We start from the raw sequence: 12,892 nt of genomic DNA on the forward strand, positions 1-12,892 counted from the left end.
AATGTTGTTTTATTCTTATTTTTGATGCCTGCGTACCACACCATTTAAGTAGAACTAGCTACTTAAATGGTAAACCTACCTAAATTAAAGTACGAGAAGACAACAAAATATTTTACTTGTTGTAGAAACCTGATTTTCTGTCTTTTATCTTTGAGGACTATACGAGTACCTATGTTAGGTACCTACAGTCTACTTATTCGTAATTGGTGCCTTTGTACGAATTACTATTCAAAAGAGGTACCGGTCATTTTAATTGAGTGTCATATTACAAGTGCATAATTCCGTTTCGTGTAAACGAATTCCGGAAGCTATTATTTTCCGGAATATTTTAGGCCGCCGCTTCAATAATCGGGCCAAGAGGAATTGAATTGATACGTTTATTTTAACCGCAGAATCAGACTGAGCGTGAATTTTTAATGACGTTCAACTACCAGCATTTGTTTTAGCTTATCCGTATTTAAACTGACGGTAATAGGTACAAGTGTTTTTTAAAGAACTGAGAGTAAGGAACGGTAAATAAAGTTAAAAAAAAATTGCGAAGAAACAAAACGTTTACAATAGAGTCTGTAGAGCTACCGCCAATACCGAAAATCGTCAATTGCGGGGATTTTTCTCTGTCACTCTAATTACGCCTTCACTGGAGTAAAAGAGAAAGATCCCCGCAATTTGCGAATTTCGTTTTTCGCGGTAGCCGCCCTGTGCAGAAGGGTCGTGGATTATATAGGAACCAATATATTCTACGACTCTTCTCTTTTCACACATACTCTACAAAATTACAACAACAAGGTGTTTCACCATTTTTGTAGTGACTGTCATAAAATAATTATGTAGGCAAGTACGGTCTAATACAAAACAACCAATAACAACCATTAGGTATACCTGATTTGAGTGCAAAACTGAGGTTTTTCAAAAAGTTATATAGATGGTCAAGCAAATCTTGTCAGTAGAAAAAGGCGCTAAATTCAAATTTTCCATAAGACGATATCCCTTCGCGCTTACATTTTTCAAATTTGCTGCCTGTTTCTACTGAGAAGATCTGCTTGACCAACTATACCTACTTTAGTAAGACGATTCGGACGATCACTGCTTCTGACTATCGTACGTACCTACTTTTTATCATTAATGTCTTCATCCGTCACTGTAAGCCATACTTTTAATTTAAGTAGGTAGGTACCTGTTTGTTTACCGCCTTCTATTTCATAGAAGGAGGAGGTTCTGTATATGTATATTCGGTTTGGTATTTTTTATAAACAGATTTTAATTATGATTTTTACGCACCTGTATCTCGTTGACTTTGCTGTACATGTTTGTCTCCAACCCGCGAGCCTGGAGTCGCGCGAGCGCCTCCAATCCGTCCTGTGAACAAAATCGTCTTGTAAGGTGGTTTCTGGGCAGGGCACGTCTGCCAAATGTACCCGGAGCGCTGGACCACTAGCTACAGACTGGGTCCCACGGGATGGATCTCGGGACAGAGGAAGACCGAAACGGAGATGGCGAGACGACCTTGATACATTTTGTAAAGAGTGGCGGGAGTGTGCATCGGATAGGACCAAATGGCGGGATAGAGGGGAGGCCTTCGTCCAGCAATGTGACACTCATAAAGGCTTATTACACGATGCAGTGCCGCTACATTCTTGGACTTTCAATAGGGAATAGCTTAATAGGTTACTGTCGCATATAGAGCAAGATCTCATGACTACCAAACATGCGTCTTAGTATAGGTACATAAAACCTAAAAGTTTTTGCAAAGAGGCTTCTTAGTAAAAGTGCTGCAAAGGTACTTCGTTTTGCTTGTTATACACAGGATACCACCTAATAGCCACCGTTCAAGGCAGCCCGTTGTGGCAGCAAGCGGGTAACTATGGAACCCTACACTGAGCATGGCCCGATATGCTCTTGGCCGGATTTTTTTTTACAGGCTTGATTTTCTTGAAATTTATATTCTGTAGCTGTAGGCTACACCATTACAGAAGATGGATTCTTATGCTAATAATAAGACCCTCATCATAATAAGTACCCAATCTGTGGTTTGTCTAAATCTGTTACATTTTTCAGATTGCGTTTACGTAGCAGACACGTGAAGTTAAAGTGAAAAGATTGCTTACTTTTTCCCGAATGCTTTGTTAATTAAATTTCACATACTTACCTAAGTTGGGCGCCGAAGGGGATTGGGAAAGTACCTACGGAACGGAATGGGTACAGAGGACTCAGGACTGGTAAATTTTGCATTTTACGAATGTTTTGAGGACATGAGGGGGTAAAGAAGAGGTTTTGTTGTAATGACATACAAACATAAACATGGGTGAACTTGTACCAACATATATTCTTTATAAGTAGGTAGGTATTTAATTTGCGTCGCATTAAGCGGACCTACGTTGTTGACATTGGCGAGAAAAGAACGTTTTACTAAAAACTCTAAAAAGTAGGTAGCTATTTATTTTTGAGCAAAAAGTTCTGAGCTCGATCATTCTTAGAAACGTTATATATTACAAATGATATTATATTTGCTTCAGTTAGCAGTTCCTTAACTACTTAAAATGTCAGTGAATAGTTTTATTATGTATATTTTATGGTAGCATGTCCCCTGTAGGAAAAACACTTTTAAATACATCAAAAGATAATTTTAGATCACAATTTAATGTTTCACGTTTGTTTATGACTTATAAGAGAAAGTAAAAACCTTTTCAATTACCGAGACGAGACGTATTCAAATTAACGTGATTCCAAAACCTTTCGCCTTTCGCATCACGCGTCGCTTGTCAATGGCAACGCAAATTCATCCAGCGTAATGGAGGCTTCCGTTGAAGTGATTTACAGGGGAAATATTCGTCAGGAGTTCGCCCAAACAAGGGAGATTCAAAGAAACTCGCCTCTGTAGGAAATATTGCTAGTAATTTTATTAAACACACGCAAATCAAGAATTTGAATATTACGGTATTCCATTGTCATTTTGGTTGATTAAATAATATATCGGCTACGGCTGAGCGAGCGGCGTCGTTGAACTGAAGTTATTACATAAATAGTTACTGAATATTCGGTAATTAATGGATAGCCTTCTAACCACTGGCAGCACCTTAGGCTGGTTCAGAAAATGGACCTATAGAATAGATCTATAAAAGTTTCATGGTTTCACTTAAAAAAAAAATGCTATAGCACCATACTTTGCTTTACTCACCATCTAAGCAATATCTTTACTTTGTAACGCAATAAAAGTGTATAAAAAAACAGAGTGATCAACTTTCTGAAAAAAAGTGAACACTTGTAATAACCATCTGACTAAATTAACCATGTACTTAGTTGCTATATCCTGTAAGGTTACTAAGAAAACGTATCTGTAATTTTATTGTTCGTAGCTCATGTCGTGTCATCATGTTTTATTTTCATTTCATTTTAGGTGCCCGTGCGGTCGAGTAGCGTCTTTCCGTGCAACGCTTCTAGTATCTCCTGCACGAGGGTATGGAGCTAAAGAACCTGTAGTTGTTTGATCTGCATCTCCAGGTCTTGCGCGTCCTTGCGCAACTGCTCGTAGCTCATGCGCGCCTGGCCGCCGCCCATGCGCGCATAGACATCTTTTAGGTAAGCATGTTCCATCCTAGACTGCATCGGCACTTACCATCAGGTGAGATTGTGGTCAAATGATTACCTTTTTTCCAATAAAAAAAAAAATTACCTGTAGTTGCTTGATCTGCATCTCCAGGTCTTGCGCGTCCTTGCGCAGCTGCTCGTAGCTCATGCGCGCCTGGCCGCCGCCCATGCGGTCTAGTAGCATCTCCCCACGCAACTTGGAGGTATCTCCTGTACGGGGTTATGGAGCTAAAGTACCTGTAGTTGCTTGATCTGCATCTCCAGGTCTTGCACGTCCTTTCGCAGCTGCTCGTAGCTCATGCGCGCCTGGCCACCGCCCATGCGGTCTAGTAGCATCTGCCCACGCAACTTGGAGGTATCTCCTGTACGGGGTTATGGAGCTAAAGTACCTGTAGTTGCTTGATCTGCATCTCCAGGTCTTGCCCGTCCTTTCGCAGCTGCTCGTAGCTCATGCGCGCCTGGCTGCCGCCCATGCGGTCTAGTAGCATCTCCCCACGCAACTTGGTGGTATCTCCTGTACGGGGTTATGGCGCTAAAGTACCTGTAGTTGCTTGATCTGCATCTCCAGGTCTTGCGCGTCCTTGCGCAGCTGCTCGTAGCTCATGCGCGCCTGGCCGCCGCCCATACGGTCTAGTAGCATCTCCCCGCGTAGCACCGGTGGCATCACCTCCTGTACACAATAGTCATATTTATTACGGCATGGCTTAGTGAAGGACCTTCCTATCAAATATTTTTGTTCGGGCTCCTATGTCATAAATTTCATAATAAAAAATCATCCATTGACGTTAAATATTCTCTGTAATAGTACATCAGCGGGCTCAGCATGGTTCCATTTTTATCGACTATCACTATGCCCGTCACTTTCGCACTTACATACTTGTTAGAACGTGACAGGCATGGTGACAAATGATAAAAATGCGACCGTGCTACTAGGGCAGGGTATTAATTATTAATTATCATTTATCAGGGTATCATGATAGTCAGGGGATCTAATTACCTTTATATACAGATCACATAAGATATCTAATTAACTGCCTACTAATATACACATAGAACGATCAAATTACTTATCCTAAACAAATTATCAAAGTTACTTAATTATGTTTACATTGTTTACCTACATATTACACTATAATGCATACCTATTTACTGATATATTCAACGCGAGTTTACACTCGTTGAATACATTATTCGATAGTGCTAAAAGCGTGACAATGTCGACTGTATTTAGCTGTTCAATTTGAATTCAGTTTTAGCTGCATAAAATCAATACCTAATTCATACAATAGTCACTCACAACTTAATTCGAAATGTTAAAGCGGCAAGCTCGATTTAGCCTGGGGCTAAGATCTAAAGTTCATTGGTATACGAAGCCATTTATATTTGATAACACGAGTTTATTTTATATTCACTAAGTGAATTGACACATTTTGCAGTTTTATTTAGATTCGTAAAAAGCAAATAAAAGTATATCTGACGTAAAGTTTCAATATTTGATAGTTTTGCGGGTTTGTTGTTTGTTTGGTTATTTATTAATTTGAATGGGATACGTACGTTATCTTTTTTACATAACTACTCATATATATCGGTTGTATATTCGCATAAATAAAGTCGCTCCAAACTAAGTCTGCAGCGGAATTGGTAGCCCACGCAGTGTAAGTGTTATGTAGGTATACGTCATAATTTTATAGAAGTTTGACGAATGACACTTGCACTGCGTGGGCTATCAAAATCGCTGCAGACTTTTTACGGTCTGACTATAATGCGACTTTGTCAGGCTGCGTTTTCACATTCTAACAAACATAGGTAAATGTCAAAATGACAGATAAGGACAAACGATCCTTTAGGGCTTGATCCTATGCGTTTGTGAATAGAGTCCAACCATGTTTTTAAGTTTTCATGCCAAGTACTACCACGCGTATTCGGGAAACGAGATAATCACAAGATCTAGAAACGATATGGAGATCAACTAGATTTACATTAGATATCGACTAGATGTGACTTGGATATCTAAGTCATAACTTGTCGAAATTGTTCAAGAGGACCTCCAGAATCGCGGAAACGTCAAATTTGACATATCTATCTTGTCGAAGTCGTTCAAGAGGACCTCCAGAATCGCGGAAACGTCAAATTTGACGTATCTATCTTACAAATATCTTTAAATTATCCATATCGTAACTTGTTGAGGTCTAGTAGAGATCTAATACATTTTCAGAATCGAGCCGTACGTCACTACATGTCGTGAAGTGTGGCGCTCCTATGCATTGTTAGTCATTGCCAAAATGGTTCAAACTTAGCTTTGTCGGTGTCTATACATTTATATTTATAGATAATTTGATGTCACCGTACATTTATTTCTATTTACATTCAATTTATTTACTTTTATTCAGCAAGTATAGATAAAGAGATCCCGACTCGACAAATACGTTGCTTTTATCTCTTACGGTAGATTGGTTTGGATAAAAACAGGGTGTTCTCACTTATCCCGAAAGGGTCCGAAGAGGCCGTTCCTCGAGTGAATCTATTAGGAGATTTAAATGGAATGGCCCGAAGATATATTGGGTCCAAATTGACCCCGTATTGTAGCTCTGGTGTAAATCTGTTATAAGAAATGTCTCTATTTATAACAGTAAACTATGTAGGTTTAATATAAATATCCGCTTTTCCAGTTTTCAAATTAATGTACCTATAGGTACGTAGTAAATGACACCTCTTCATTTCCGACAATGCTTTTATAATACCTATTAATACTATTAATGTTTTTAGCATGATGAAGCGTTTGAGTGGTTTCCATCTTCCTCACAACAAACAAATTTAACCATGGCCGTCAAAGATTGAAACATTAATAATACACATATTTTATGTCAATGCTATCAAAATGGTCTTTGTGTATGAAAGTAATTAGCATTGTAAAGCACAAAGCACCCACAATCAATTTGTTAGGGCCACCCCACACTAGCGCCTCGAGCGTAGGCGTCTAGTCAACTCTATGGCTGCTGCTTGACGCAACGTTGACGCAACTGCGCAGCGACGCCATTTTTCATAGCGCTGATTAGACGCCGACGCTCGAAAGACGCTAGAGTGGGTTGGCCCTTAGAGGCATTCTATGTGGCATAGCTAAGCGAACCTTGTTGTTAAATATGATACTTATACTCCTTATACTAAATTAGAAAGAAACGAATTGTTGCGGAGCGGTGCGTTAGCTCTCACTAACGCACTTACTTATTCCTTTACCTCCTAAATATTTCTCTATTTTATTTTAATATCCAATATCGTACCATATGTAGAAACTACGTCCGTACATGCAGTGTAATATGAGAGTGAGATAGTTTTTGCCTGAATAAATCTGAATTCAATATTGTTTGGCCGCATATGGCATAGACGAGATACGAAATATTACTAATAAAACAAAGTAACAGTTTTTGTTTTGACTAGTTTCTGTCCCTAACTTTTTCTGCATAGAATGATGATTTGCGTAGTAAAACATAAATTACCGGTTAATCGGTTGAACGGTTTACCGGTTTAAAAGGACAGACGGACAAAGTTACTTTTGCATTTATAGTATTAAGTAGAGGTAACGTAGAATACCTAATCACGTACGCAAATGCAATTAGATTTTACTGCATTTAGTACTCTAGAATTCATAATACTTTCACGTAGATAATCCTTCTTCTCAAATTGAAATACCGGCGATGTAATAGTGAAATTCAATTTCACCGTAAACCTTTTCATTCGCTACGGCAAATTGTTTCAGTTTTTAGTTAAAACTTTGATGAACTGTACGTTTTTTCCTTAGGGGATAAACTAATATCCGTCGATCCAATTCCATTATATTATACCCTTAGGAAGATTGATACTTTAATCCAGGAACATATAAGTCTGCTTTGAAGCAGACATAGGTATTATAGTATCAATAAAGCCAGTATCAAAATAGTAACTAAAGAAACATGTGATTGGACCGCAAGTACAACTCTTAATACAATGATGTGTCTCAAGCACTAATCATGTGTTAGAATTAATACTTATTCTTACGAAAACTTATGCTTTAATATTTAAACAAGTTTCCTTATATTTAATGAAGTCATGCTTATTAGGTACATCAAAATCCAACGAGATATTCTAATCGCGCGAACATTGATACAGCATACATAAATTACTGGCTATATCTGATAAGCGTTATATAATGTCATGTAGTGCGACTACAAATACGTCTGAATAGATCTTAATCCAACTCACCTCGTAAGATAAACAACACCCGAACTATAGTTTGTCTTTCTTGGTATGCGACAGTTCGCCTCCTGGGATTTAGATGCAGACCGCAGTCCCACTGGGACTAACTTTGTTGCATTATAAAGTTAACTCTAGCACACTCAAGTTGTGCGGGAACTTGATGTTTGCCGAGCAACTTGATTCGAGGTATCGATTTTAATGTTTTATGATCAACTACCTTATACATATACTACGTTTATTACCTATACAATTAGGAAAGCAAATATTTAATTACAGAACTTTTTGAGAAATGCTCTAATATTTAGTTGTTGTAGTTCAGGTCTACCGTGATATAATTTCATTGTTTTTACCTTAAATTTCGACGTTTCAGTTGAGCCAGCTGTGGTCACGGAAACACTATCATATAAATCGTTAAAAAAATAATTCACATTGTAACATCGTGAGGAAACCTGCATACCTACATCTGCGAAGAAATTCAAAGGTGTATGTGAAGTCCCCCAATCCGCATTGGGCTAGTGTGGGGACTATAGCCCAAGCCCTCTCGCGCATAAGAGGAGGCCTACGAATGTATCTATCCTACGCGAAGTGGGAATCACCCTGAGACTATCGACGATCTGTCTACGCAGAATCTTTGACTTCTTCGGTCACATAGCCAGAAGACACGCCTCTCTGGAGAAAATGCTGGTGACAGGAAAAAAAGAGGGATATCGAAGAGGAAGAAGTCCTATGCGATGGACTGATCAAATCAGTGACAACTCCGGCAAGTAAATTCACGAGGCCATCAACATTGCCCAAGACCGAAACACGTGGAAAGCAATCGTTCGAAAAGTAATTTATAGAGGTCACGACCCTCAGCTATGAGGCCTATGAGGAATACGATTCAAGGAGGAGGTAATAGTTAGAACAAACAATAACATTTTCTTAATAATTCCCATTGGGACACGCCAACATAGATATATGGAAAGATTGGAAAGAGCTTACACGTGTTGCTATATCCGAATCTTTTCAATACGGAAGCCGACCTGTTAAGCGCTATTAGTGATATTGGTCGAGGCAGTATGTTTGCGTAACGACACACTCAATATTGCGGTTGGCTGTAGTTCCCTTTTATTTTATTTTAGCTTATGATTTAAATTCATTCGACTCAAATAAATGCTTTAACCAAATAAAATCGAAAGTCTCTTCGTCGTCTGTTGACTGAACGTCAACAATACCGCGGCAGAGGGCAGTGTTTAGTCACCTGTCCTTCTGACTTTCCATTCATGACTCAGGACTCAGTCCTGGCGAAATTAATCTATCTTGAATTGAAGTTATATATGCGATTATATTTCTACTATTTCGGACTTAAATTCATCATGTGGCAAGAAGAGTTCGAAAACCATAGACAGTATCATTATGGGATCTAAAATTGGACGTAGTTTAGGGTAAAAGATCCAATCCACAAAAATCTGTTAGTAAAATTTTAACTTTCTGTCAAACGGAAAGTCATTCATTTAAATGACAAATTTTAGAGGCCAAAAATCTTTGGATCTAAAAAGGAACTTTTACGCTAAACTACTTCCAATTTATCTTGTATGCTTTATCTATAACACTAGGGTCGCGAAACACACACCCAGAGCGGCAGGATAGCGTGCACGCTCGACACTGACGCCACAAATGTATGGTGGTTGGCGAGTGTGGACGCTCGTGACCATCTATTCTCGTGACGCTCGGAGCGTGCGTTCAGTGGCCGAGGCATAAGAAGGAAATTACCGCAGCAACGTCGAGTGGCGGGTCATCAGGTTCAGGCGGGTACGGCGGCAGGAACTCGCGGCGCGGCGGTCGCGCAGGAGGCTGGGACGTCAGCAGCGCGCGCGCTAGGTGCGCGAGATCCGCTGTGCTCGACACCGCGCGCGCTTGCGCGCAGAGCGACTCGTAGCGCCGGAGCTGCTGGTTCGACTGCGCAGAAAGTTGGTTGTTTAAGATGGCCGTTAATGTTCCGATTTTCTAAATAGTTCCCGGCGGTCTAGCATAAGTTGCGTTCTCGCGCCCGAGTCCATACATGAAGTTGCGCTTGATCGGCTTGATGTATGGGTCGCGCGCGAGAACGCAACTTATGCTAGACCGCCTGAGAAGGTAGACTGTAACGGGTATGGCCAGAAGTACTGTCGCGTGTGTTATCAATGCCGTTATGTTAGGCGGTTATGAGGTTATGACACTGAATGCGACGCGCGCGCGGAATGTACGAATCCAGTGTGATAACCGGCTTCCGGTGAATACCATTACAAAATGATGTATTATTCAGAATGAATACGAAAACTAATTATATGAATTACCTACCTGCAATAAACTAGCTATTATTGCTCTGTCGTATTGATGATATTACGACGTTCATTATTTTCTCAATAACTTTTTCCTTATTGTTATGCTCCCAAAATCTTATACGTTCAATTGTTATTGCGATTATCGTCCCATGTCCCATACACACGCACACACACACACAACGTCTGCTAAAATCGCAAACCTCGCAACTCCGAAGGAGGAGTTAAAGTTATTAAGTTTGTGACTTTAGCCGACGATAAGTCATATTCGAGTCGTGTTAAGTACAATAAAATAATAAAGAACCTTTCCTCTCGTGTGCCGTGATGATTTTTTTCTAATATTTTCCTCGTACGTGGATCCGCGCTCGGCATGCGAGGGCATAAATCTATCAAATCTGATACCACAGATGTAATAGGTATGTACCTATATACATTGATACCTATACAAATGTACCTCTAGTAACGATGGACCAGAAACAAATTAAAAGTCATTAATCCTACTTATGATTACCTATCCTATGGAGCCCCCTAAGCTTAAGGTAAAAATGACCACAGTCGATTAGTCATTGCATTTTCCGCAATCCGCGTCATACCTCGACAGGGCTTATATCTTACCTTATCCGTGATAATCCCCCCTTCATTACAAATGGCCTCGCTGACTGCCGCGGTCACGTCTGTCAATATTTCTTCCAGGTCCTGAAATATAAAATATACCTTTAGAGCACGGCTGTTACAGTCATATTACCTAACAAAAGTGATTTAAATTTAGATCCATTACTAATAAGAATAATAGAATCCATGACTTTTTCTCTTGACCATTAATTTACGAAACATAATATACATTTTCAACTTATTTACGAATTAAATACCTATCCAATACTAACTAGAATACGGGGAAATAGAAAATATCTCAGTAAATAAAATGTACAATATGAAATGTTATTAAGTGGTACTGTTTATAGAAGTATTAAGGCTTTCTTACAGTAAAGATAAATTTTAATTAAGTTTCCAAGGTACATTAACTTTAGATATTCCTAAAATGCTATTACAAAAACAATCATACATCGTATTTTAATATCTGTCTGTTTATCGCTTTTGTAATGCTAGTTACCTATGAACAGAAATATAGTTTTACTATGAATATGTATTGATTTCAAGCATAACTCATCAGGCAGTTTAATTAAAAGCAGACTTAGTAAGGATGCTCGTTGAATTGAACAAGTCTCATGAATGGCAGAATTCCAATTTTAGGGATGCCCACTCTATACACCAATATACTGGAAACGAAATATAGCTTCAAATTTAATGAGTATCAGAATGTACCTATTTGAGGGAAAATCGAGCTGTAGCTTTATTTGCCTTGCATATAATATATAAAGCAATGTTTGTGTACGTACCATCAGCCGCAAAAGTACATGGCGACTTAGCAATTAATTTATTTAAATTTGTGAACATATCTCGACACATTAGAGTAACGGGTTGGCTTAAAGTAATGATAATTATTGTTTTCGAACATAAAAACAAAAAGACAATGGCCATGGATTTCTGGATATTATATTGAAGAACTATGCAATATCCAACATTAGAACCAAATTCAAGAATGAAGTAATTGGCCTCCCTTGTGTTAGTTTACGTAACATGCTTCTGACCGTTTGCTTTTCACTTTGGACAAACTACCAAGTACTCTCTGACTGATCGTTTTGTAATTACACGGTAAAATTTATTTTATTCTATAATATTTTTGCCTACTATCGCAATATACATATCAGAGTATATAATATTTGCCAAAATTCTTCGATTGATTTAAGTCTTGGGGATATTCTAGGGTTGGAAACGTTTAGTCGTTTTTCCGCGAGAGCCTAAAACCAGTTAAAAACGTCATTGCATACATTTTACCAAAATATTATACATAAACAATTTTCTCTAAATATCAATCAGTTGCAGATTTCATGAAAATTTTTAGTCAGTTAGCTATTTTGAATGATGGCATGATATAGATAACAAGCTAATATGCCGAAATGATTAAAATTAACGGCAATAAAACAGTTATGGAATGTGAATAAAACGTTGTCCAAAGCATGACGCAGAGGGTTTGAACACAGTTATGAGAAATCGGATATGGGAGACGTTATTGTATATATAATGTTTTCTTGTAATTTAAAATATGCTCTTGTTTGTCATTGTAAAATTTCGAAAACCCATAGCTATTGTCTTTTTAGGGTTCCGTACCTCAAAAGGAAAAAACGGAACCCTTATAGGATCACTCGTGCGTCTGTCTGTCCGTCCGTCTGTCACAGCCAATTTGCTCCGAAACTACTGGACCAATTAAGTTGAAATTTCGTACACATATGTAAGTCTGTGACCCAAAAACGGATATGTAACGTCAACAAATGAATTTTAAACATGGGGGCTACTTTTGGGGGGTAAACCATAAAATTAAAAATCAAAGTTTTGCAAACTATGTCGTGTTACATATCAAACGAAAGAGCTCATTGTGAGAATCTCAAATATATTTTTTTTATAAATTTACGATAAAAATTTTAGAAGTTATTCAAGAAAATAGACAAAAAATGACCATTCCCCCCCCTCTATCTTCGAAACTACTAAGTCTAAAATTCTGAAAAAAATACACAAAATAGTCCTTTACCTAAAGATGACAGGAAAACCTATTAGAAATCTAGAGTCAAGCGTGAGTCGGATTTAAAAACAAAAATGCGGTTTAGGTTTTTTTAGGGACACAGCCGCAATACTTTAAGTGAAACATGATGTAGACAGCT

General features: G+C 38.5%; 1 protein-coding gene across 1 annotated transcript in view; it reads right to left on the reverse strand.

The window, feature by feature from the left end:
* The window catches only part of LOC134666012 (uncharacterized), a 234,362-nt gene that overhangs the window by 79,183 nt on the left and 142,287 nt on the right, over positions 1–12,892 (reverse strand). Inside the window, exons 7-10 of the mRNA XM_063523093.1 lie at positions 10,731–10,811; positions 9,568–9,753; positions 4,127–4,255; positions 1,279–1,356 (exon numbers count right to left, since the gene is read on the reverse strand). Coding sequence (XP_063379163.1) covers positions 1,279–1,356; positions 4,127–4,255; positions 9,568–9,753; positions 10,731–10,811 — 474 coding nt within the window. The remainder of the gene's footprint in view (positions 1–1,278; positions 1,357–4,126; positions 4,256–9,567; positions 9,754–10,730; positions 10,812–12,892) is intronic.

This window comes from Cydia fagiglandana, chromosome 7, assembly GCF_963556715.1.
Source record: "Cydia fagiglandana chromosome 7, ilCydFagi1.1, whole genome shotgun sequence".
NCBI classification, from domain to species: domain Eukaryota; kingdom Metazoa; phylum Arthropoda; class Insecta; order Lepidoptera; family Tortricidae; genus Cydia; species Cydia fagiglandana.